Raw genomic sequence first — 23,710 nt, 5'->3', positions numbered from 1 at the left:
TTTACTGTAGAGGCAAGTGATTCACTGATGAGAGAATTAACTTACAGCTAACAAACACCAGTCTTCTGAACTGGTATTAAAAGTTTTTATAAAGAAACTATTTTCAAATAATTCTAAGAATTTTTAATTTCATGGATATCAAACAGAGTTAAGCAAAGTATATTATGTACTGGTGTCTTTAGGTATGACAGTAGTGCTTAATAAAAAAAAATAACAGAAAACAAGAGTGAGGATTTGTGTTTTAAGCTGTACTTTTGTTTAGAATAGAGCCTTCCTCGGAGTACCCCATTGTTCCAAAATGGTGTCATATATATTTTTCAAAAATAAACAAATCCACAATTGTATTAAGAAATATTTTATTAACAAAACAGTAATTTCCACTTGCTTAGCATTTCCAATAATGGATAAATTGGTCTTGTAACAGAAAAATGAAACAAAACAGAACCCTTAATACCCAATCACACAAAGCACTAGAAAGGGTAGGATGACGTGGTCTTTCTTTGACATTTTGGGGATTGACCACCTCACACATTATTGTTGTTGTTGGTTTTTAAAGGCAACACAGTACATGAATAAAAAAGAAGCATACTCAATCAGAAAAGTTACAGTTTGGAGATGTAGTTACATTTATGCCAGGTAGTGTGAAATCCTCTATTAACTGCAAGCTCTGCATGGAAGCCTGATACATTTGGTATGAAATACTTGGGATTTTTTTGTCTTTTTTTCCCTCTTCCTAGCTCATATTCTTCTTTCCCTACTCAAAAAGAAAGAAAGCAGAAGAAAAATCTACTATATTTTGTGTAGGCCAATATTGGAAATATTTTGCTGACAGTATTAGATTATATAATTGCATAAAAATTTAAAATTTATGCTGGAAAGAAACATGGAAATTAATTCCGAACAACTTGCTTCTTGTACACTGCTGAAAAATACAATTATTTAATTTATATCCCATGGTTTTCTAGAATATTTCCAGATGGAAACCAGTTCAGATTCAGCTGATCAAATGCAAAAGCAACCATTTCTTTTTAAAACCTCAAGCTGTAAGTAGTTATGTACCTTATATTTCACTGACTTTCCCTGAGTAAGACTGAATGAGAACAGGAACAAAAAAAGACCGATGAATTCTTTAACCTGGCAATATTATTTTAAAAGAAGGAACAAAAAAATTTGAAACATAAGTGATGAATATTCAATTTTAGTTTTATAATTCTACTTCCTGGTCCGTGAGAAGCCTTTAGATCTCTTCATGTACAACAAATTCTTGGCAACCATAAATAGTGGTGATCTGCTGTGACTTTTATGTATCCAAAGTCTTACATTTCTGAAATTCAAGTCAATTTCTGTTTCTTAAATAGATAACACAAAAGATGTTTTGCGATATCTTGTCTTTGCTGATTTACCTAATTGTGGCGGTAATTGTTCCTGTGAAATGGACTAATTCTTTAGAAGATATTAAGGTAAAGTGACCAACTTTTATTGAGATATCACTTAAATCTTATAATGCATTTCCTTTGCATTATCTTTTCATAGTAATTTATTGCTATGAAGATCACTGAAAGATATGCAAAACAAGTGTATAATCTATACTTTCCTAGACTTAGTGTGTGTTAAACTAAAACTATAATGATACATGTGTAAAATAATAAAAGTTAAAATAGAGTCAGTAATCAACATATTATGATTTTTAAGTGAATAGTAATACAGAATCAAAAATTACTGAAAATACTTTCTTAGTTCAGAACATATTTACTTTCCAAAAATGTTTATCATTACCATGCACATCAGGTTCAGATCAGACATATATGATCCTATTGGAAACAAAGTTTTCCATTGCAGCAAAGAGGGTTAAGGTGAAGATCAACCTATTTTGCTTCCATAACCTGACCACATAATGGTTCATGGTCAGACAGCAATAAGCCAGTGATATTCTCCTTGATAAGAAAAGGTTCCATTTCATTAGGGAGTAAAATCATCTCATGGTGTCCTGGGAGCATGATATCAATGAAGCAAATCACCCCATTTGTCATCAATACATTGGCACAACTATCTTCCTTCCTGCTTTTCGATTTGTCAGTAAATAAGCTCTTATATGAATATTGGGGTCATTCATCACATCTGATGGATCACTTTGAATTTGTGTGTGTGTATGTGTGTGTGTGTACGTGTGTGTGTGTGTTTGTGTTTGTAATTGAAGAATATATGTAGCAAATGTGAATTTACTGCGGGGAAAAAAGGTTATAAGATTCATATGTATATATGTTACCTTCTAATTCACACCTTTCATACAGATACTAAAACAAAACTGCAACAGAATGAAGGCTGTACATGTAAGAAAAAAGTAGCTGAGTTTTTTTATATACATTCATACATATCTTCCTTAGAATAAACACTACATTGTAATTTTTTTAAAAAATTAAGTAATCGTGGCAATTTATAATGGTGGCAAAAAATAACAACTTAAACAAACCCAAAACCCTGAAATAATCGTTGCTCTGATGTCATAAAACTCCCTATACTTAGCAACACTTATAACATTGAATTTACCAAAAATGGCTGAAGAGCAGAGATATAGTTTGCATTTTCTATACAACAGGCTATAAAACGTCACTTATCACAGTCCAGAAAGCACACAGAGATGGATTTATATAAACATATGTTATAACATATTAAGCGTGCATGAAAATTTTCCCAATGATTGCATCTATGCCCTCTTATTTTCGTTTTGAAATTTAGTGTGAAAACATGCCTTATCTTTCACATTGTTTAAAATAAGGCCTCCATACATTTTTTTCCCTCACAACCAGAAAGGGGCTTTTTGAACGTGTTCCTACACAAGTCTTCAAAAAAGCCAGCACTTGTTTCAAACGCAAGTTCCAACCACTGCTCCAGATGCACCAGCCAGAAAACTCCTAAATTTCTGCAGGTCGAGTCCCTCAAAATGACAAAAGTCTTCTCCAGCAATGAATCAGACTAACTGACTTCTCAGGAAAGCACTAGCACTTTGGCTAAATCCGGGATCATAGGTAGCTTCTTTTTTTGTGTGTTGTGTTTTGTGTTGTTGTGTTGTGCCTTGATGTAATAATACTCCTTTGCTTTATGAATGCGTGCGGTCATCAGTGTCTTTTAGAAATGTTCCAGCAACATAAAGACAGGAAGAGTAAATGAAAACACTGTGGATGTTAGGGAATTTATTGGCCCCTGTTTTTTTTTCTTTTTTCTTTTTCTTTTTTTGGAGAAACAAGAGCATGAGATACTTGGGTTTTTTTGTTTGTTTTTTTTAAAAAGTCTTTCCTTCCTGATTGCATTCCCTGTCTTCTTTTGTATGTGCTTCATAAAAAGGAAAGTAAATAAGTTTATATTATGTCTCAGATAAAATGAAGACTATTTCTATACAAGGGTCCTTTGAAGACCTTGCGATCAGACGTAATACTCTTTATCCTTGTTTTTCTTGTTTTTGTTGGCGCTTTTCGCACTGCTGGGTTGTTTCTCCTTTACAACAGCCCCATTGGACTGTGCTGAGTTACTGATGTAGTTTCTACTCTCATCCACATGGTATGAGCCTTCATCCCGGTTTCGGTACTTGTACATGGCGTAGAGGAGGATGAGGATGCACAGGGCTGCTGCGGCCACTATCCCCACCACCATACCCGTGGTGCTGCTGGACTCCCGAATGACTTCCGCTGGCCCTGGGTACTGTTCTCGCCCACCTGCGCGAGTCGGGTTGGCTATAGGAAAGAGAGGGAGAGAAAACACATGGTAATTACTGATTCCCGAATGCCACAGCACGTTATCACTATTGTGCATCTACTCCTGTACCTGTAATCTTGAGGACAGCTGACATTGCTTTGGGTAGCAATGCCTGTGATTCGTGATCTCTAAAATCTAGGGACCATGAACCAAAACACATGCGGGAGAGATTTATTGCCAAATCTTTTCCCCTGTAGATCAATTTTGTTGAAGGGGTCTGATACGTGCAGCCCCAAATAAGTTCCATTTAGCTCTAATGGGCCATGTAGATATATTTGGTGAAAAACAAATCATAAAACCCACATGGAAAATAAAAATCATAAAGCTTTAAAGTATTAGGGGGTATATCGTTTTAAGGATTAAATTGATATGGGTGTCGACTTTTTTTATAGTGTATTGGAGTAGCTAAACTTAGGTTAAATTTACTTTAGAGATCATACTGCCTTGTATTGTAATGAATTTAGCAGTAAACAGTGTAATAACTCAGGCATACAGAGTAGCCTAATTGCCCGATTTTAAAAGTGTTACTTCAATCACATCTTTATAAACTAAAAGAGAACTAAATCTCTTTCTGTTTTAGGCTTATTTGTTAGGCTTATATATAAGCACGCTGGTATTCACTGGTAATATTTGAATGATCACCAAAAACTATATTTGGGAGGAATAGTTTTGTGTCAGTTTAACAACCATCCATGTTGGCTCACATACAAAAAAATAAGGACTTGCAAGTTAATAAAATACCGATATCACACACCTCCTTTTCTCAACTGAGAAAATCCTTGTTCAATTGTTTCAAAGTATTAGAGAAAACTCTTCATAGGGACTTACAAGATCGGTTAACCTTTTTTTTTAATTATTATTTAGGTCACAACTGGTGATGCACAGGGGTTACTCCTGGTTCATGTACTCAGGAGTTATGCCTGGCAGTGCTCAAGGGATCATCCATAAGGGATGCTGGGAATAGAATCTGGGTCAGCGGCGTGCAAGGCAAACACCCTACCAACTGTACTATCGCTTCAGCCCCTGGTTTACTTCTTTTCCTGTATGGCCTAGTCAGGCATAAAAAATGTTCAAGTTTATTCTTGGATTGGGTCATGTAGGAGGTGGCTAGCTCTTTTCCTCCACTTAATAAAATTAACCCTCTTTAAAAGAATGGAAACCATAGAGGAGATACAGGAGCTGGGGAGCTAGTCGAGAGAGCATGCTTTCCATGTAATGGAGCAGAGTTCATACCTTCATCTCGCATTATGCTCTTTGCCCACTGAAGCACCATTGAGTTTTAATGCTGGAGCCCCCCCAAAATGATTATGCTGGCTGGGGTGGGGTTTGACATTACAGGGTCTGAATCAACAGGGGTTGGATGGCAATGAACAAAAGTGGTTCTGGGTTCCCACACTATTGGAGAATTTCCCCGATTCAGAGAGAGAGAGAGAGAGAGAGACAGAGAGAGAGACAGAGAGAGAGAGAGAGAGAGAGAGAGAGAGAGAGAGAGAGAGAGAGAGATTGTATATCATTTTTAACACAAGGCCATTTTCCCTATAGAGTGTCATTTCCAACAGTAGATCATTTTCTCTGTGGATTGTGCTCTGTCTTTCTCTGGATCTTCCTCCTATTCCTAGTCTTACAGAATAATTTTCTGATGTAGTGGGTGGCAAATGCTATAATCTTGAAGATGTATTCTTTGTAAATCACATTCACTGACTTTAAATCATCACATGTCTGTAGAGTCTATGTATGTATGTGTGTGTGTATGAGGGTGTGTGATGAGGGATTGAAGCATGAGAAACTAAATTTGTCCTTTTATCTCATTACTGTTAAAAATCATTTAGTAATCAATTAAAAAGCTTTATTACTGGTGGGTTTGGTGATGCTTATCGACAATTTGGAGATATAAAGCTGTATCTCTGAAATGTATTGATAAATCTATGGTAGATCAAGAAAATATTAAAAATAATAGTTTTACAAAAGTTCCAATTCATTACTGAGAGAATTACCATCTTCACATTCCTTTGAAATTGTATTTTCTTAAAATTTTGGGGCCACACCCTGTGGTGTTTAGGGCTTACTCCTGGATCTGTGCTCAGGAATCACTTCTGGCAGGGCTAGGAGAAACCTCTGAGGTGCTGGGGATAGACCTGGATCCAATCTGGTTCTAGCCTCTGAAAACACATTTTTCCTCATTTTTAATTTCTTTTCTTTTTAAAATTAAATCACACTAAATTCCAAACTTGCAAAGATATTTATGATTGGGTTTCAGGCATATATTGTTGTAACTGCATTTTAAAATACCATCAAGAATTTCTTTTCCTGCCCAAATGTGAGTTTCTTGCTGTTATTTTTTTCCATCTCCAAATAGAGCTTTACAAATATAATCCTATGCAAAGTAATAGCTCACAGTCTCAAAGTAGCAATATGCTGTGATCTGGAGTTACAAAATGGAGCAGATGAAGTCTTTCTAAGCAGAATATGTCACAGCTTGTTTTACAAAAGCCCATGTAATGTTGCTGAATAAAAAGTCTGGAAGTTGCCTCTGTGGTCAACGTAGCAGAAAAGACTGTAATCTACAGCACTTGATTACAGAAAATTAATTTCCTCTCAAGAAGAAGAGAACTTACAGCAGGAACTCCTGTGACACCCTGACAGGCCAAAGGCAGCATGCTCTCTTTTAAACACAGTTCCCTCTGCCCAAGCCGGCCAATTAGCTCAGCTTCTAGTGCTCTGTAAATAACAACTTCCTATTTGCTCATTTCGTTGAGCATTCTTCCACCAAGGTGTCGCAAGGGTTGTAAAAGGGGTTTTACCTAAATTATTTTCCTTTCACCAGACAGAATACTTGCTTTTATTGTCAACACGTTCTTCATAAACATCCCATCTCATAAATATCTCATAAAGAAAAGAATGAGCAGAATGGATGTAAAGTCCTAATCGTTCAGCTTGTGGTAGCAAGCCTTAAAGTTTTAATGCAATGCAGGATCCATTTTTGAAAATACGAAAGTCAATCAAGTTTATTTATTTATTTTTGTGTTTGGGGCTGCAGCCCTGGTATTCAGGGCTATGCCTGGCATTGTGTTTAGGACTGTCTCCGCTTATTGCTTCAGGGACATATGTGAACTGAAAGTGGACTCACACTTGGGTCATTGACATGTAAACCAAGCATCTAAAACCCATACTGTCTCTCTGTCCTGTCACTTTTTTGTTTGAGGAACACAAAATCCACCTTCAATTTATGAATTGGTGCCATAAATACACCATTTTTTCCAAGAAATCTAATAATTTACTTTGCAGGGGGGAGGGGATTGGATCTCAACTGGCTGTGTTCACAACTTCTTCCTGACTCAGGGTCACTGCTAGCAGTGCTCAGGGATGGTATGGGGTTGGCCACATGGAAGACAAGTGCCTTCATCCCATTTTCTGCTTTTGGGTCTCTCCAATTTCACTTTTATGTACTGAAATATTTGTTTTAAAAACCAGCTGGTAAGTAGCACACAAACAATGGACTGATGTTAAAATTAGAATAAAATTGCAAAGGCTAAAGCAAAACTGAAAACACTTCAATTTTTGCCTTGTAAGCGTTTCATAAACCTCACCTGTTTAAGTGAAATACTTCTATTTTTTTCTTAGAACTGGGCAAGTTGTTGCTTAGGGCTAAAAATATTTTAATATAACCCATATGTAAACTAAAGTTTTCAATACCATACTGTCTTTACAGAAATCCTAAAAAATGACACTGTATTTTACTGATTCACAATAAAATATTAAATACCATTTCAAATTTTATTAAAAGTATCTGAACAATACACTTGCTTCCATATCTAATTAATATTATTTTTATTCATGCATCAAATGTAAAGACTAAGTAACACTTTTCTTAACGTTTTCTCTAGATTAAGGTAAAGGTAAAGGTAAAGGCCCTCCCGTTGTTCGTTGATTTGCTCGAGCGGGCCCAGTAACGTCTCCATTGGAGACTTTGTTGTTACTGTGTCTGGCATATCGAATACGTCACGGGGAGCTTGCCAGGCTCTGCCGTGCGGGCGAGATACTCTCGGTAGCTTGCCAGGCTCTCTGAGAGGGGCGGAGGAATCGAACTCGGGTTGGTCATATTGGCTGCATGCAAGGCAAACGCCCTACCGCTGTGCTATCGCTCTAGATTAGAAACATTTATATACTAGAATGTTATTAGAAAACTTCCAAGACATGTAATAGAAGACTAGAGAAAGTGAAATGTATTCATGAATTACAAATGTGTTACTTATTGGCTTCCATTAATAATTTACTTTGATGATAATTAAAAGATATCTTAGAAACTTCAATAAATTTAAATATATAGGTGAGTATAAATGACTAATAAGACTAAATGTTTTTGCATAGAATTTGATTAAAATTTCAAATAAAAATAAATACAGTCATCCTTTAACCATTTACAGCATTGTGATAAAAATTGTCTTGTCGTGTGATAAGAATGCTAAAAAAGTAGGTAAAGACATTATAGTAAATAAGAAGTAAAACAACAGAATATGTATAAATTAGCAAAACGTTCTTGAATAGCCAAACATCAATTGATATTTAGATGAGACTATGTCAAAAAAAAGTTTGTTCATTGGACTGGGCCAGGTATCAGAAGAGTTGCTGGTGGGTACCATCACACCTTAAGGCTTCGCTGATGGGATTAGGGACACATTCACCCTTGGAGGGGCAGTGACATTCATTTTGCTTTGAGACTATCTCCCCAGAAGGGAAGCAAAAAGAGAGGAGATGAAAGATACTAGATATTAGCTAATGTATATCCTATTTGAATGATTTCTCAGTTGGAAAAGCAAGCCTAAGTAGTCAGAATTATGTGAGAACTAAGACAATGATTGTTTTATTAATCAAACTTTTCCTGTGTGATTCTATTAACACTTTACACAAGCATTCCCCTGTACCCCCTAATATTCTTCAGTGTTATCTGGAAAGTAATGTAAAAAGCCACAGGTGCTGTATAAGGGTAGAGCATACATTTCTACCTTAATGACATGACAGATTTTGATTTTTCCTGGTATTTTTGTCTAAAAGATACAGAAGTTATTTATTGCACTGCCACAAATAAAAATGTTCATGAAAATTGTAAAGCATTTCGTATAAACCATTATCTGCCAAATAGCTATGGAAATATTTCTGAGACTCAACAAAAAGTTTTATCTTAAAGGACAGATGGAAAGTTCTGTTTCTCTGTCTCTGTCTCACTCTCTGTCTCTCTCTCACACACACGACACACAGACACACACACACACACAAACACACTGTCATCATCATCGTCATCATCATCATCATCAATTCTCCTTTAAATATTCAAATATTGAGAAAGATCTGACTCTGACGGGCCCTAGCAGTTTTCACTTTTGGCTTACTTTGAGTCAGATTTATTAAAAATCATGCATGCCAGTTCCATGAATTTTCTTATTTTTAATTGTCTTATTAATATGGGAACTAGCTTGATAGCACAAACTTCAGTACAGTTATTAATATTTCTGTATTAAATCATGAACATCAAGTCAACTCAGATGATAATTCATGATGGAAAATGTACAGTAAGTACAAATGACTTAGAGTGCCTGTAGTACCAGAAATGAATAAATAACCACAATTGTTCTGCTTACAAATACTTTAAATGCAAGATTTAAATTTTTTTTATTTTTTAATGAACCACCGTGAGATACAGTTATGGACTTACAAACTTTCATGCTCATGTTTCAGTCATACAATGATCAAGTATTCATCTCTTCACCAGTGCCCATTCTCCACCACCAATGTTCCCAGTATCTCCCCCATACCTTTCTCACCCCTGCCCCCTCTGCCTCTGTGGCAGGCAGATTCCCTTTTTATTCACTCTCTCCTTTAGGGTGTTGTGATCTGCAATGCAGGTATTAAGTGGTGATCATGTTCGGTCTATAATCTATTCTCAGTACACATCTCCCATTCTGAGTGGGTCCTCCAAGCATCCTTAACTTGATGGTCCCTTTTCTATCTGAACTGCCTTTTCTCCCAGGATGTGAGGCAAGTTTCTGGGCCATGAACTAATCCTCCTGGCACTCATCTCTACTATTCTTAGGTGTAAATGTCCCATACTCGTACTTTATATTCCACAAATGAGTGCAATCTTCCTATGTCTGTTCCTCTCTTTCTGACTCATTTCACTTAGCATGATACTCTCCATGTTAATTTACTTATATGCAAATTTTATGACTTCATCTTTTCTAACAGCTGCATAGTATTCCATTGTGTAGATGTACCAAAGTTTCTTTAGCCAGTCATCTGTTCTCGGGCATTCGGTTTTTTTCCAGATTCTGGTATTGCAAACAGTGCTGAAATGACCATACAAGTGCAGATGCCATTTCTACTATACTTTATTTGCTTCTCTGGGGTATATTCCGAGAAGTGGTATTTAAATGCAAGATTTTTAAATGCTAACTCTGCCTCAAATTTGCTCAGATAATTATTTTAGATTACTATGACAGGCAAAGAACATTTCCTAATATTCCCTTATATTCCCTTATATTTGGCAGTTCTTCTTGATATTTTGTCTGTGAAAGAACATCACTTCCCCAAACTGTAATTTGGATTTAGATAAGAAAGAAGATGGGATAAAATATTGAAGAGAGGGGTTGGAGCAATAGATAGCAAAGCAGGTAGGGTGTTTGTCTTGCACACAGCCGACCCGGATTCAATTACCAGCATCCCATATGGTCCCCTGAGCTACTGCCAGGAGTATGAAAATCCAAATCTGTGGCTGACCTGGGTTCAATTCCTGGCATCCCATATGGTCCCCCCAAGAACTGTCAGGAGTGATTAGTGCAGAGCTAGGAGTAACCCCTATGCATCAACGGGTGTGACCCAAAAAGCAAAAATAAATAAATAAATAAATAAATAAATAAAATCCAAAGCAGGGCCTGCCTGGCTGATGATAGTACAGCCGGTGGAGTGTTTGCCTTGCATGTGGCCAACTCAGGTTTGATCCCAGGACCCCATATAGTTTCCCAACCCCTGCTTTGAGTGATCTCTGATTACAGACCCAGGAGTATGCTTTGAGCACCGCTCACATGGCCAAAAAACAACAAGAATAGAATAAAATTTAAAGATAAAGTCCAACGTAGAGAGGGTTGTTTGTACACTTATCCTTTTTTTTTTTCTAGTTTTTCTAGCTCTCTGCTGCCTCCAGCATCAACCATTCCATCCGTTCTCCTAGTTCTTCCCTTGTTCTCTGCATCTTCTTGGGTCTTTTTCCAAGCTCCTTCCTGGCCTTGGAAGGTGTTCTCATGAGAGCATAGTCAGTGTGTCCCTCAGATAATGGCCAAAGCAAGCACGGTGTTTACTTTTTAAGACTCTGTTTTTACTTTCAGGTCACATCCTTGCAATTCCCCACATGTGGGGTACCATATGTGGCTGCATGCAATGCAAGTGGCTTACCCACTGTACCATCTCTCCAGCACCAGAGGTGAAAATGGTCTTAGTGGTCTGGAAGTGGTTATGTTACTCAATCAGATGTTGATGAATGACAAAACTTGTCAAATTCTGATTTTCAACTCATCATAAAACATCATTCTTTGTGACAAAAAAATATCTCATTGTAACTGATTTACCAGAGTATTTATTTTGGTTTGTTTTACTTTGAAATTTCACTCTCCAAATTTGTTTACAGAATGAAATTATATGGTTTATCTTATCAAAAAATATGTTCAGACTGATTTAAAAAATACATATGGTCAGTTGTTGGAAAGAAAACAGAGTGTGTAAGGAGCTTACCTTGCATGCAGTCAGCCTGAGTTCAATCCCTGGGAACCCATCTGCCAGGTGAGACCCCAAAACAACCAAAAAAGTTTTGTCTCTGATATAGGACCCAAGGGGCACAACTGCAAAGTTTTCTTTGGCATCGATATGTACTAGTTAGTTACTGGTAAACAAACGCAAAATATAAAACCAAATTTACTTAGCATGATGATTCCCAACTGGGGTTTACAGATAACCAAGTATTATAGAAGGCAATTTTTGAATATTAATGATTTTTTCCTAAAAGTATTCACTTTGGAATATGTTTGGCATCTTTAATTAGTCTTTTTGAGAATGGATACACAACATTTCAGTGGCATTATCTAAAAATAAAATTGCTCTTGATTTATGTTTTTACATCATTGCACCAGAAATGATGCTTAGAGTTCTAATTCCTGTCACATAAAGAGGGGCTCTGTTGTTGGTGGGACCTTAAATTTCCATCTATGAACACCAACACAATAAACATGCCATCAGATTTCTTTTTATCTCTCAAATTATCATTTTTATGAAGCTATTTTGTGTACTTGGATGAGCTCTTCTTTTGCTGTAATCTTACTATACTGATGTTGATTCCAAAGTTAGCTTTCAGGGTAAGAGTACAGTTCCTCAGCATTTTTTATTGTTGGTTTTATTTCCTCAGGATATGTGTGTATGTTTGTCATCAACCCTGTCCCTATCAATGTCTAAATGTAAGAGTTTTGCAATAGACTGAAGAACATTCTGCTTTTGAGCTTAAGAAAGAAAGAGTAGATTATCAATCTTAAGAAACATTAAAGAATAAAACATACCAATGATAAATAAGAAAATATGAGATATGTGAACCATATGAAAGATTATAAACCTCCGTAATGTTTTACATATATTATTCTGCTACCTAGCACTAATAGACAATATATTACAATAACCCTTTAAAAATTATTGGCAAGATGTATGTATTGAATTTTTTCTTGTAAGACATTTGGACTAGTCCTTCTGCTTTTACATTAAGGTGAAGGTAATCAATTTTAAATTTCTGTCTGCACCCTGCCTAGAAAGAGTTGTCTAAAATGATCTTGTTAGACTAGAAATCTGCGCTGTGTCTTAATAGACGTGAAGGTTATTATAATTCTAGGCTAGTCTTTGAAATGGTTTCAGATTTATGGGGAAGATTTGACTTTTTCAGTAACCAATTTTATTAATACTGTGAAAAGAAAATTGGAATTGTAGACTCCCGGGGTGTTTGTGAATTGAGATATTGAGATTAGCATGTTTTCCCCCCTCATCTCCAAAAACAACAAAAAATCCAACATTTATTATTTTTCCCACTCTGTTGTGTTTCAATACAACCAAGAAGTTCAATCCAACAAAAAAGAAACAAATAAGATGCAATTACCAAAAAAAAAATGCATGTTTAAATGCCACAGTCACAAGAAAGCAAGTAGACAATTATTTACATGACATGTGCTACTTTTCACTCATATTGTGCCTATATAAGAAGTGATGAGTTTTGCATGTTTCAAATTCCTCCAGTTCTCCTCGTCTCACAGCCCCCTCTCATGTTCTGCACAGCGGAAGCTTGCTCTTGTTGGTCAGGGAAACACTTGAGTGATGGGCACATGTGATGCATTTTAGCCCTTGCCCCATGAACTGGAGATTCAGAAAAAACTTGGGAAAATTCACACATCTACTACCTGCCTGATTCTTGGGGCTCACAGTTTTCTTGGTTATTTTCTAAACTACCCAGGTACATGTTTACAAGGGAAGTATAGGAACCTCTGTGGGATTGAGATTATTGCAACACATCAATCAAAAATCTAAGCAGAGCTAGGAAGAAATTTAGACACAGGAAAACCTGCACGTGTGGAAAACAGAAAGAACCAGCATGGAACAAGAATTGCCTCATATGGCACCAAATGAACAGAGAAGACAACAGCTTGACTTTTGGTGACATTGAAAATGGGATAGTAAGTGAGGCATATTTTCAGTCATCGTGGGAAAACTCAAGGGTTATGATTTACAAAAGTCTGGTCTTCAGTTAAATCACTTGTTATGAACTACAGATTCAGTTTGGTCACGTGCAAGCCTTGTGGATTTCTATTTCTTGAACACCATTCCTGTAATGTTTGAATTTATTCTTGGAAAGTGTTATGGTGCTTACTAAAGTATCAGTATGACTAACATTCTCAAGGTCCATTATGTTCTACTCACAACTACCTACTCAAATTTGTCTTCTATTTATCTTAAAGGAAGTCATCAGAGTTTTTATTTGCTTTTGCTTTGGCTGACCTTTAATCTATAGAAATCATTAAAAACTCTGACTTAATGCTGCATTTCCACTGCCTTCTCCTGCTGGGCTGAATACTACTTACACCTCATGACTTAGTTTTGATGCCTCATCCTTTAGGAAATTTTCTCTAAGAACAGTCACTTCTATTAACACACATACACATACACACATATTAAGCTATGATTATATTATAGGAATGATTACAAATTCCCTCAGAACACAGTTGGTAAATATACATCCTCGACATCTGCCCTCACAGGCCAAGGAATGTAATGACAAAAAAGATATGCAATAAATAATTGTACAGTTAAAGCAAAGATGGACTATGTGTAATGATGGGAAAGAGTAGGAAAAGAGAAACAATATACAAGGGAAGTTTCAGATTTAGAATGAGGAGTAAGACTGTCATTTCTGAGTTTGTGCCCTTTATGCTGAAGCCCCCAAAAAGTCACAGAGTGGTCAGTCACATGAAAAGTGGAAGCAAGAGTAATCAGAAAGAACATATCAATGACCTTCAGGAAGAAAAGAGTGCTTTTCATGCAATGAATAAATGACAAAATAGTGAAATAAGAAACTGAACATGAAGCGTAAACAGATCACAGTCCATGGAATTTATTCATGAAAAGAGCATTATGTTTGTCTCCATAAAATAATATTAAAATTTGATGTGCAAAAAATGCAAATGAGAAAGGAATGGATTATTTTTAAACATATGAGAGACCTAGACCCGATGACCCTAAAATACAAAAAAACAATAAGTCACAATTGATATTTATTATTAAAAAAAAGAAAAGAGAATATACTAGAAGAGTGAACAAATATAGGGAAACCAGGTGACTGAAAATCCAAATGGGAGAACAAATGTAAGATAAAGCAGTACAGTAAATTTTGGTGGAATAAAGTAAAAACAAAATAATGATTTTTATATGAACAACTTTAAATAAATGAGAAATAAATATTTATCTTAATATTGTAAGGATATTTGCATGATAAAGTAAGGAATTTAGTTGGTGATAATATGAATTATTCCATCATTGTTAGGTGGAAGAATAATAATAGTTATTAAAATTAAAAAAGTAAATTGCATCTAGAGGACAGGTATATGCAATGTTACGGTACTATTCCCTCTAATCTAATAGTTAAATTTTGCCATACAAAAATTTTGGGCTGGAGCAATAACACAGCTGGTAGGGCGTTTGCCTTGCACGCAGCCAACATGGCTGACCTGAGTTCGATTCCTCTTCCTGTCTTGGAGAGCCTGGCAAGCTACCGAGAGTATCTCGCCCGCACGGCAGAGCCTGGCAAGCTCCCGTGACATATTCGATATGCCAAACACAGTAACAACAAGTCTCACGATGGAGATGTTACTGGGCCTGCTTGAGCAAATTGATGAACAATGGGAGGACCGTGACCAGATACTAAAATTTTATAAGTACATAAATCGAGCTCATTTTGTGAATAAAGTATGCCAGCACATTAAGATATAAATATAGGATGTTTGTGATATTGTTGCTTATGATGTGTAGAGGACAGAAAAGATCAATTTAAAGTTCAAAAACAAGGTTTGGCTGGACAAATCATAATGGATCTATAATCCACAATCTAAACAAAAATAAAAATTGGATTCACGTCAAATTTATTGACATAAAACATGTTCACATGTGTTTTACCAAAAAAGCAAAACAAGCTAAGTCAATTAGCATAATTTCATTTTTATAGGGTAGAGTAAAAATTCTGTTTTTACATATATATCTGTTTTATATATGGAAAAAATGGCAAAATTCATATGAAAGAGTCATTTCATTTTGTTAACTTAGGGAAGTAGAGAAAAAGTAAAAAGAAGTAGAAAAACTGATGCACAAGTTTTAATATTTATTGACAATTTACCAGGTATTGTATCTTGTTGATACCAAGAGACTCAAAATAAACCTAACTTCTATCTTAGAACCAAGTACACTAAAAAGAAAATATAAGAAAACCAAACTATTTAAAATATAACTCATTTCATAACATTAGGTGACATGAAATCTGGGTTAACAGAAGAGATAAATAAAACAAGGGAAAAGCTTTAGTATCATTAAAAAAAAAACAGGTTCTCATGATACTTTCCATGCTAAGTGAAATGAGTCAGAGAGAGAGGGATAGACATAGAAAGATTGCATTCATTCATAAAGTAACAAAATATGAGATTAAGACCCAACAATAGCTGAGATCAGCACCAGGAGGATTACTCCATAGCTTAGAGGCCAGCCGGTCATTCTAGGGGAAAGGGCAGCTCAGATAGAGAAGGGAGCACCAAATAAAGGGTGTTTGGAGGATCCTCCCAGGAGGGGAGATGCATGTTGAAAGTAGACTATGAACTGAACATGTTTGCCACTCAATGCCTCTTTTGCAGACCACAACACCCAAAAGGAGAGAGAGAGAACAAAAGGGAACACCCTGCCACAGAAGAAAGGTGGGATGGGGGGGATGGGGGGGAGGGATATTATCCATGGTGGTGGAAAATGGGCACTGGTGGAGGGATGGGTATTTGATCATTGTATAATCGAAACCCAAGCACAAAAAATTGTAAATATACAACTGTACCTCATGGTGTTTCACTAACAAAAAAAAATATTAAAAACTAGTACTGAAGCCATTGTTTATATAACATAAAACATTGTAGATTTTTTGAAAAAAAAAACAAAAAAACCAGGTTCTTTGGGTAGAAATTAATTACACTTAGAAGAGAAGAACTGAAGCCTTCAGGAGTAAACACTAAGGCACTGGAGATTTCTGGTAAAGACATGGTCTGAAAAATAATGGTCTGAAAAAGAATCAAATACAGAATCAATAAACTCTATGGGAGGATTTTCAGAAGTCCAATTTTCTTCCAATCTTCTCATCTTCACGTGTGTGCTTGTGTGTGTGTGTGTGTGTGTGTGTGTGTGAGAGAGAGAGAGAGAGAGAGAGAGACAGACAGACAGACAGACACACAGACAGACACACAGACAGACACACAGAGACAGAGAGAGACAGAGACAGAGAATTGTGTAATCACTTGTATATGCATTCTATAATAATACAAACTCTAACTTAAATGTTTCCTTTATGTTAGGTTGCTTCTTTATTTACTGGCTAGATTGCGATATTGCCATTCCATTTGTAATTTCCTGTTTCTCTTTTCAGACAAAGTCCCTCTTTCTTTCTAGAGTCAAAGAAGACTGAAGTCTGTCGTTGTAAGTTATGTCTTCTGACTTGGCTTCAGGGAATAATTTTTAAAGTTCATAAATTTCCAGTCATATACTGGGAGAACAGAACCACTAAGAGTGTGTCAGGCTAGGCATTTCACTCAAGAGGTCACGGAATGGTTAGAAAAAATGCCAATCCAAACTCCAACGAGCTGGCAGCTCACTTGTGTGAGGATTTTTGTTATGGGAGGGTCCTGGGGACAATGCGGGATGCAAGGTCACACTGGAGGTAGGACTGGCATTTGAATACCCTATACCCTACACATGGGTGGGGTACCTACGTGTACCCCACCCTTCATGATTTCTATATAACTATGCTGTAAGCGGAAAGAAGAGATGAGACTACCACGAGATGAGGGAGAAGATATAAAGAAGAAAAGGACTTTGAGGTTTATGAGGAGACTAGTATGATGGAACTGTGATGACTGGAACTATGACCTAAACTATGACTGTGATCATGCTGTAAGGGAGAGATCAGACTCTGTTGGGGAAAGAGAGAGAAATAAACTGACTACTGACCAGCCTGGGGGCCTGTTTCTCTGTTTCCCCTGTCTTTGGTCTGTCCCTTGTCATGGACCAGCCTGGGAAGGCAGCTCTCAGCCATGGAGTGCTTGAGTCAGGCATGCCACCATGCTTTCTCTTTGAAATGCATCAGAGCAACCATATGAAGCAACGGTTCTACTTATCTATACTTACCTGAATCATATAAGAAATATAAATTAAAAATATGCCTGCATCCCTATGCTCACTGCAGTGCTTCTGCAATATTCAAAATATAGTTAAGTACCTTCTGGCAGGTGGATGAATAAAAATGATATGGTTATATACTCTCAACAATGCTAAAGGAAAAATAAATACACTAAAGAGAAAAAAGTGAAAGCAAGACATCTTCAACCTCATTAGTAGAACTTTTGAAGATAAAACCAAATATGATATGATTCAATTCATGGATGGGATACAAGGAAACAAAACAAATGAACCAAAAAAGTAAAAACAAAAAACAAACCCTTAGCCTCAGAACCTCTGACAACAGAATGGTGAAGATGGTGCTTTTTGATTAGATGCTGGATGGTGACTAGACCTTCAGTGGCACATGTGACATGGCACATACAGTTGGCAGTGTGTGAAGCTCTATACCTGTACCTTCAAAGGTGATGCAACCCATTATGAACCCAGTGTTTAAAAATAAAGTAAAAATGAAGGTCCAGAGCAACAGTAAAGTGTGTAGAGTGTTTGCCTGGAACATGGCCAACCCAGGCTTACCCCAGCACCCTTATGTCTTCTGAGTAATCCCAAAAGTAATCCCTGAGACCAGAGCCAGGAGTAAACTCTGAACACCTCTGCATAAGACCACAAATCCAAAACTAAAAAGAAACTATTAATGAATAGAAAAGGCTAGTTATCTTTTTAGAGTAAAGAAAAAAAAGAGTGATAATGAGAATGCAGAATTCTTTATAAAATATTTTCACCTCACCTTTCTATAATCTGATATGCTAGAATAGACTCAGAAAAAGCAATAAATATGAGATCTATTTGTTATAGTAGAAGTCACTTTAGTGCTGAAGTGAACCGATATCAATATGCATTAACACATCAATATATCTGCATCAATTTCTGCTTATAAATAATATGCTGCCTATGTCCAGTTACTGAAATCACTGAGTTTTTATTTTGCCTGTTTTTAAGATTAAAAAAAAGCTTCCACCTGTTTTTATTGAACATCAACCAAGTTAGAAGTCATCAGTTTGATGAACTTGATTAACTTGCTTTAATCATCTGCTGACGCCATCAGCACTACAGATAGTTGACAGGTAACTTGGGAGCAAGTCTTTACTTAATATTTCAGAGTTGTTGCAGAAGCTTCAAGAGTACTTTCATCCTTATTAGAGTGAGAGAGCTAAAAAGGGCTCATCACTCAGGTCAGCCTTTTCGTAACTGTCAGGCAGAAGAAAAGCCATATAGGCAATAAATGAGAAAACCAGTTTCAAAGGCAGGAAGCCCAAGGAGTCTGCATATATTTTTCATCAAAATGTATTAAATTTCAGAAAATGCTAGAAAAGCTATATTTTGAAATAGAGAAGGTGCCTCTCATTACTGATATTTATTCAACCTAACTCTTTGATAGTGAAATAGCTTCCTTTTCTAGGCCCTCATTGACTAAAACTCTTAAGTCACTTTTCTTTTAAAGCATTTCAACTTTTTCATAAAAAATTTTGCCAATCAATACATATACAAAACCAGAGAACTCATTCCAATGTATCCTTAAGCCTGAAACCAGAAATTTGGTGAAATCTGGCTGGTAGAACAACAACAAAAAATTGCATCTCATTACTAGAATAATGAGTGTGTGTGTGTGTGTGTGTGTGTGTGTGTGTGTGTGTGTGAGCACACATGTGGGCACATGTGTGCATTTATGCATTGGAAAATATTGCTGTCATTCTGCTAATTCTTTGCCAGCTTTCAGCAGTCACCTTTCTATTCAGTCTACTGAGTGTGAGAGAAAAATTAATAGCTTGGGCTAAGCTTTAATACCTTGAATGATCAAAACCCTTTTTTTCAATTTCTTCCCAAATATTGCAAGCATCAACACTTGTCTTAACTAGTACTTTATCATTGGTTATGTGTTCAAAATAATTTTCAACTGATGCTCCATATGCCTACTGAGATTTCTGACTCACTATAAAGCTTATGTCTCTTACTTCAGTTAACAAGTAGTACCTTTTTGATTTTTAATTGGACAGGCGCCTCTGTACTGTGATCTTCATGGACATCATTTAACTTATTTCTTTGCTTTTTGGTTATGCGGCCATGCCAAGTGGTGGTCAGAGCTCACTCTTGGCTACCTGCTCAGGAATCTCTCCTGGCAATGCTCAAGAGATTATATGGGATGCTGGGGACTGAACCCAGGTTAGTCACATGCAAGGAAAGGACCCTACCCTCTGTACTATTGCTCCATCTACTACATTTCTTACATCAAATCTGTCACAGCGGTATTATTGGTACTTTACCAAAAAAGAAACTGAGTTTCAAGGGTAAATGATTTTGCTTCAAAAATGTCACAGACAAAATTCAAAATCAACCCTATTCATAATCACCATATATAGTATAATGTTGTAATTTAGCATGTCTGCATTTGTGCCTGCTGAAGGTCTGTGAGTACTTCCAGTTTTATCCTTTCTGAACAACTTTGAACACTCTTTCCTAAGCAGCTGTCAGGTCCACCCATTAAAGCCACACCCATTTTACTTCCTGCTGTCTACCCATTCTTTTCCCTAAAAGGAATCGGCATAGTAGAATATTAAACATTAACATCTAATCCAGGAACACAACTTGCCTAGTAACCCTTAGGAATTCATCACACCCAGTTAAAGTTTTTCTCACCATATACCTAAGGGTGGTATATTATTTGCCTCCTGGGGGCAACTGTAAGGATCATGTTAGTAGGACAAAGCGGTCTGAGAAGGATGAGGATAAAGTCTAACGCATAAACAATAATAAGCTCATTATTTCCCCAGTCTGACACAAAAATGGTATTGAGCCAGCAAATTCCACGGCACCTAGAGTACACGTTGATGCCCTCAGATGTGACAGTGGCTCCCCAAAGCATGGGTTCTGTGCAGCTCACATTTGCAGTCATTTTCCTTTCATGGAAAATTGCTCTATGGGAGGGAGAGCACAGCAGGTATCCTGTTTGCCTTGCACCCAAAAAGCAGGGCTCAATCCTCCACACCCCATATGGATCCCCAAACTCCATCTACAATGATCACTAAGCACAGAGACAGGAGTAAGCTCTGAGCACTGCTGAGTATGACCCATAAATGAAAAGAAAAGAAAAGAAAAGAAAAGAAAAGAAAAGAAAAGAAAAGAAAAGAAAGAAGGAAGGAAGGAAGGAAGGAAGAAAGAAAGAAAGAAAGAAAGAAAGAAAGAAAGAAAGAAAGAAAGAAAGGAGAGAGACAACAAAAGAAGCAAAGAAAAAGAAGGATAAAAGGAGATAGAAAAAAGAAGGAAGGAAGGAAGGAAGGAAGGAAGGAAGGAAGGAAGGAAGGAAGGGAGGGAGGGAGGGAGGGAGGGAGGGAGGGAGGGAGGAAGGAAGGAAGGGAGGGAGAGAGGGAGGAGAAAAAAGAAAAAAATGAAAGAAAAAGAAAGAAAGAAAGAAAGAAAGAAAGAAAGGAAGGAGGGAGGGAGGAGAAAAAAGAAAAAATGAAAGGAAGAAAGAAAGAAGGAAGGAAGGAAGAAGGGAAAAAAGAAAAGAAAGAGAAAAGGGAAAAAGGAAGGCTTTTGAATTCAGGAGGTCAAGTAATTGTCAGCACGAGGTAAGGTTTTAGGACATTAATTGTGCTGCATGTGGAGTTTGCTTCTTTCTGATCTATGCATTATTCCTTTAATTTTGGTTGGGTTTGGAACACACCCTGCAGTGCTCAGGGATTACTCTTGGCTCTGTGCTCTGTACTCAGGAATTGCTCCTGGCGGTGCTCAAGGGACCCTATGAGGTCCCGGGAACCTGGGTGACTGCGTGCAAGGCAAGCGCCCACCCCACTGTTTTATCTCTCCCGCCCTATCTGTGCATTTTTCTCTCTGCATGGATCTCTGCCGGATCTCCCATTCTTTTAGACAAGGTGATTGCAATCCTGCCCCCTTTCAAAAATTTTATAACAGTTTATGGTGGTAGGCATCAGGACGAAATCAAGAGCACTTCTCATCAACCGTGGCTGGGGCAGACTAACTTTAGAGTAGGTTTTAAGATGCACTTCCCCCTCCTCCATCCCCTGCTCCAGAAGTTCACAGGCACCCACCGGCAGAAATGCAGACCCACAGGGACTTGAGCAGCGTGCAGGCGGCCTGGAGTCCACCCTGGGGCTTAACACAGCATAGCTCACTGTCGCTCACTCTGGGGGATCATTCATAGATGCCTGCCATGAAGCTCTTGCTGCCTCCTATTCCTTTTGTTGGGAAAAGATCACATTCCAGTCCTGAAAGAGCAGTGGCTGAGGTGAGAGGTGCGCCAACCTCCTGCTGAGCCCAGGTGAGGCCAGTGGGTCCAGCCAGGCTGCGAGCTGTGCTACTGAGTTGGTCACTGGCTGCGTGCAAATGTCTCAGAAAGAAATCACGTAGGTTAGGAAGGCAGGGAGGAAGGCTAACCTGTCTCAAAATCTGCAGCCCTCCCCTCCTCCTACCCACTTGCAATCTCAAAATCATTATGGGGCAGAAGCCCTCATTTTTGTCCTCGAAAAATAAGAACCTGATGCATGCCTTTTTTCCCACCTCAAGTATCTACCTAAACTTACACACTGAAAATTGGCACCTGCCTTATTAGGTTCCCAGCAGCTACTGAAGATGAGCTTCATACTGAGCGCACTCAAGTACTCTGAAAAACATGGCCTGGTGAAATGTAAAGATTTTATATACTGTGCTTATAGATGTGGAGACACAGGTACTTCTCTTTACACTGGCTCTTTAAAATAAATTGATTGTCCTCAGGCTATTCTGTAGCTCTCTAATGCATATATATGTATGTATATGTACACAGGCATATAATATATGCATATATTCATACATATTGTAGCACTGAAGAACTGTCCTCCCATTGTAATTGGTTTGCTTGAGTGGGCTCAGTAAGCTCTCCATTGCGAGATTTGTTGTTACTGTGTTTGACATATCGAATACATCACAGGAAGCTTGCCAGGTTTTGCCTTGTGGGCGGGATGCTGTTGGTAGCTTGCTGGGCTCTCCGAGAGGGGGAGAAATCAAACCTGGGCTGGCCGCTTGCAAGGCAAACACCCTATCCGCTGTGCTATCACTCCAGCCCATACATATTGTAATCTGGAAAAATATAAAATATTCTTGTCATTCCTATTTTACTGTCAATTTTGTGTTTGTTTCTTTTTTCTTTTTTTTTTTTTTCTTTTTTGGGTCAAACCCAGTGATGCTCGGGGGTTACTCGTGGCTCTGCACTCAGGAATTACTCCTGGCCGTGCTGGGGGGATCATATAGGATGCCAGGGATCTAACCCGGCTCGACCACATGCAAGGCAAATGCCCTACCCACTATACTATGACTCCAGCCCCAATTTTGTGTTTCTTATAATAATACCCTGAGGGTGGGCAATGTGTTCCTCCTAATGATGACACTGATTCAACAAGTCAGATGACATGAGATTAAACCTCTGGGCTGAATCCAAATGTCACCTCCGCAGCTATCAGGAGCACGTGAGTCAAGGTAACAAAGCTATTTCTAGTTCATGCAATCTGAAAAAGCTAGTTTACATCAGATAGTATTTGAGGAAATGAAATTAATACTAAGAAAATCGTGCAGGCAGCCAATGTCATTAACCAACATGGTCTTTGACAGAAACCAGAAATGCTAGGAGTAGAGCTAAAAATTAATTTTTTATTTTCTAGATTTCATGTTGCTATAAGAGGCAGACATAGCCTATTTTTTCTAAACCTCTGTCACAAATCTTTCACCAAGTCTGATTACATTAAAGTTGCACAAGACTGCATTTCCCTTTCCGAAACTGTATAGGACAGACACTTCAGAAAGACATTTTGGCATGTCCTAATAAAGCCTTGTGATGCAAAAATGATTACAATTAGTAATAATAATAAGTAGCCAATGATATGTTTATTGAGACATTTGTGAAGAGGTCACTTACTGTAAC

The 23,710-nt window shown here is 37.4% G+C and overlaps 1 protein-coding gene across 23 annotated transcripts in view; it reads right to left on the bottom strand.

Moving 5' to 3' along the window:
* Positions 1 to 339: 339 nt before the first annotated feature.
* The window catches only part of NRXN1 (neurexin 1), a 1,264,827-nt gene continuing 1,241,456 nt past the window's right edge, over positions 340 to 23,710 (bottom strand). For all 23 annotated transcript variants that reach the window (XM_056118460.1, XM_056118477.1, XM_056118503.1 and 20 more), the window contains one exon: positions 340 to 3,728. In XM_056118460.1, coding sequence (XP_055974435.1) covers positions 3,421 to 3,728 — 308 coding nt within the window. In that variant the 3' untranslated portion in view covers positions 340 to 3,420. The remainder of the gene's footprint in view (positions 3,729 to 23,710) is intronic.

Source organism: Sorex fumeus, unplaced genomic scaffold (genome assembly GCF_029834395.1).
Source record: "Sorex fumeus unplaced genomic scaffold, SorFum_2.1 ptg000003l, whole genome shotgun sequence".
In the NCBI taxonomy this organism is placed as follows: domain Eukaryota; kingdom Metazoa; phylum Chordata; class Mammalia; order Eulipotyphla; family Soricidae; genus Sorex; species Sorex fumeus.
Note: the sequence above shows the minus strand (reverse complement) of the source record. Positions and strands in the feature narration are given on the sequence as shown.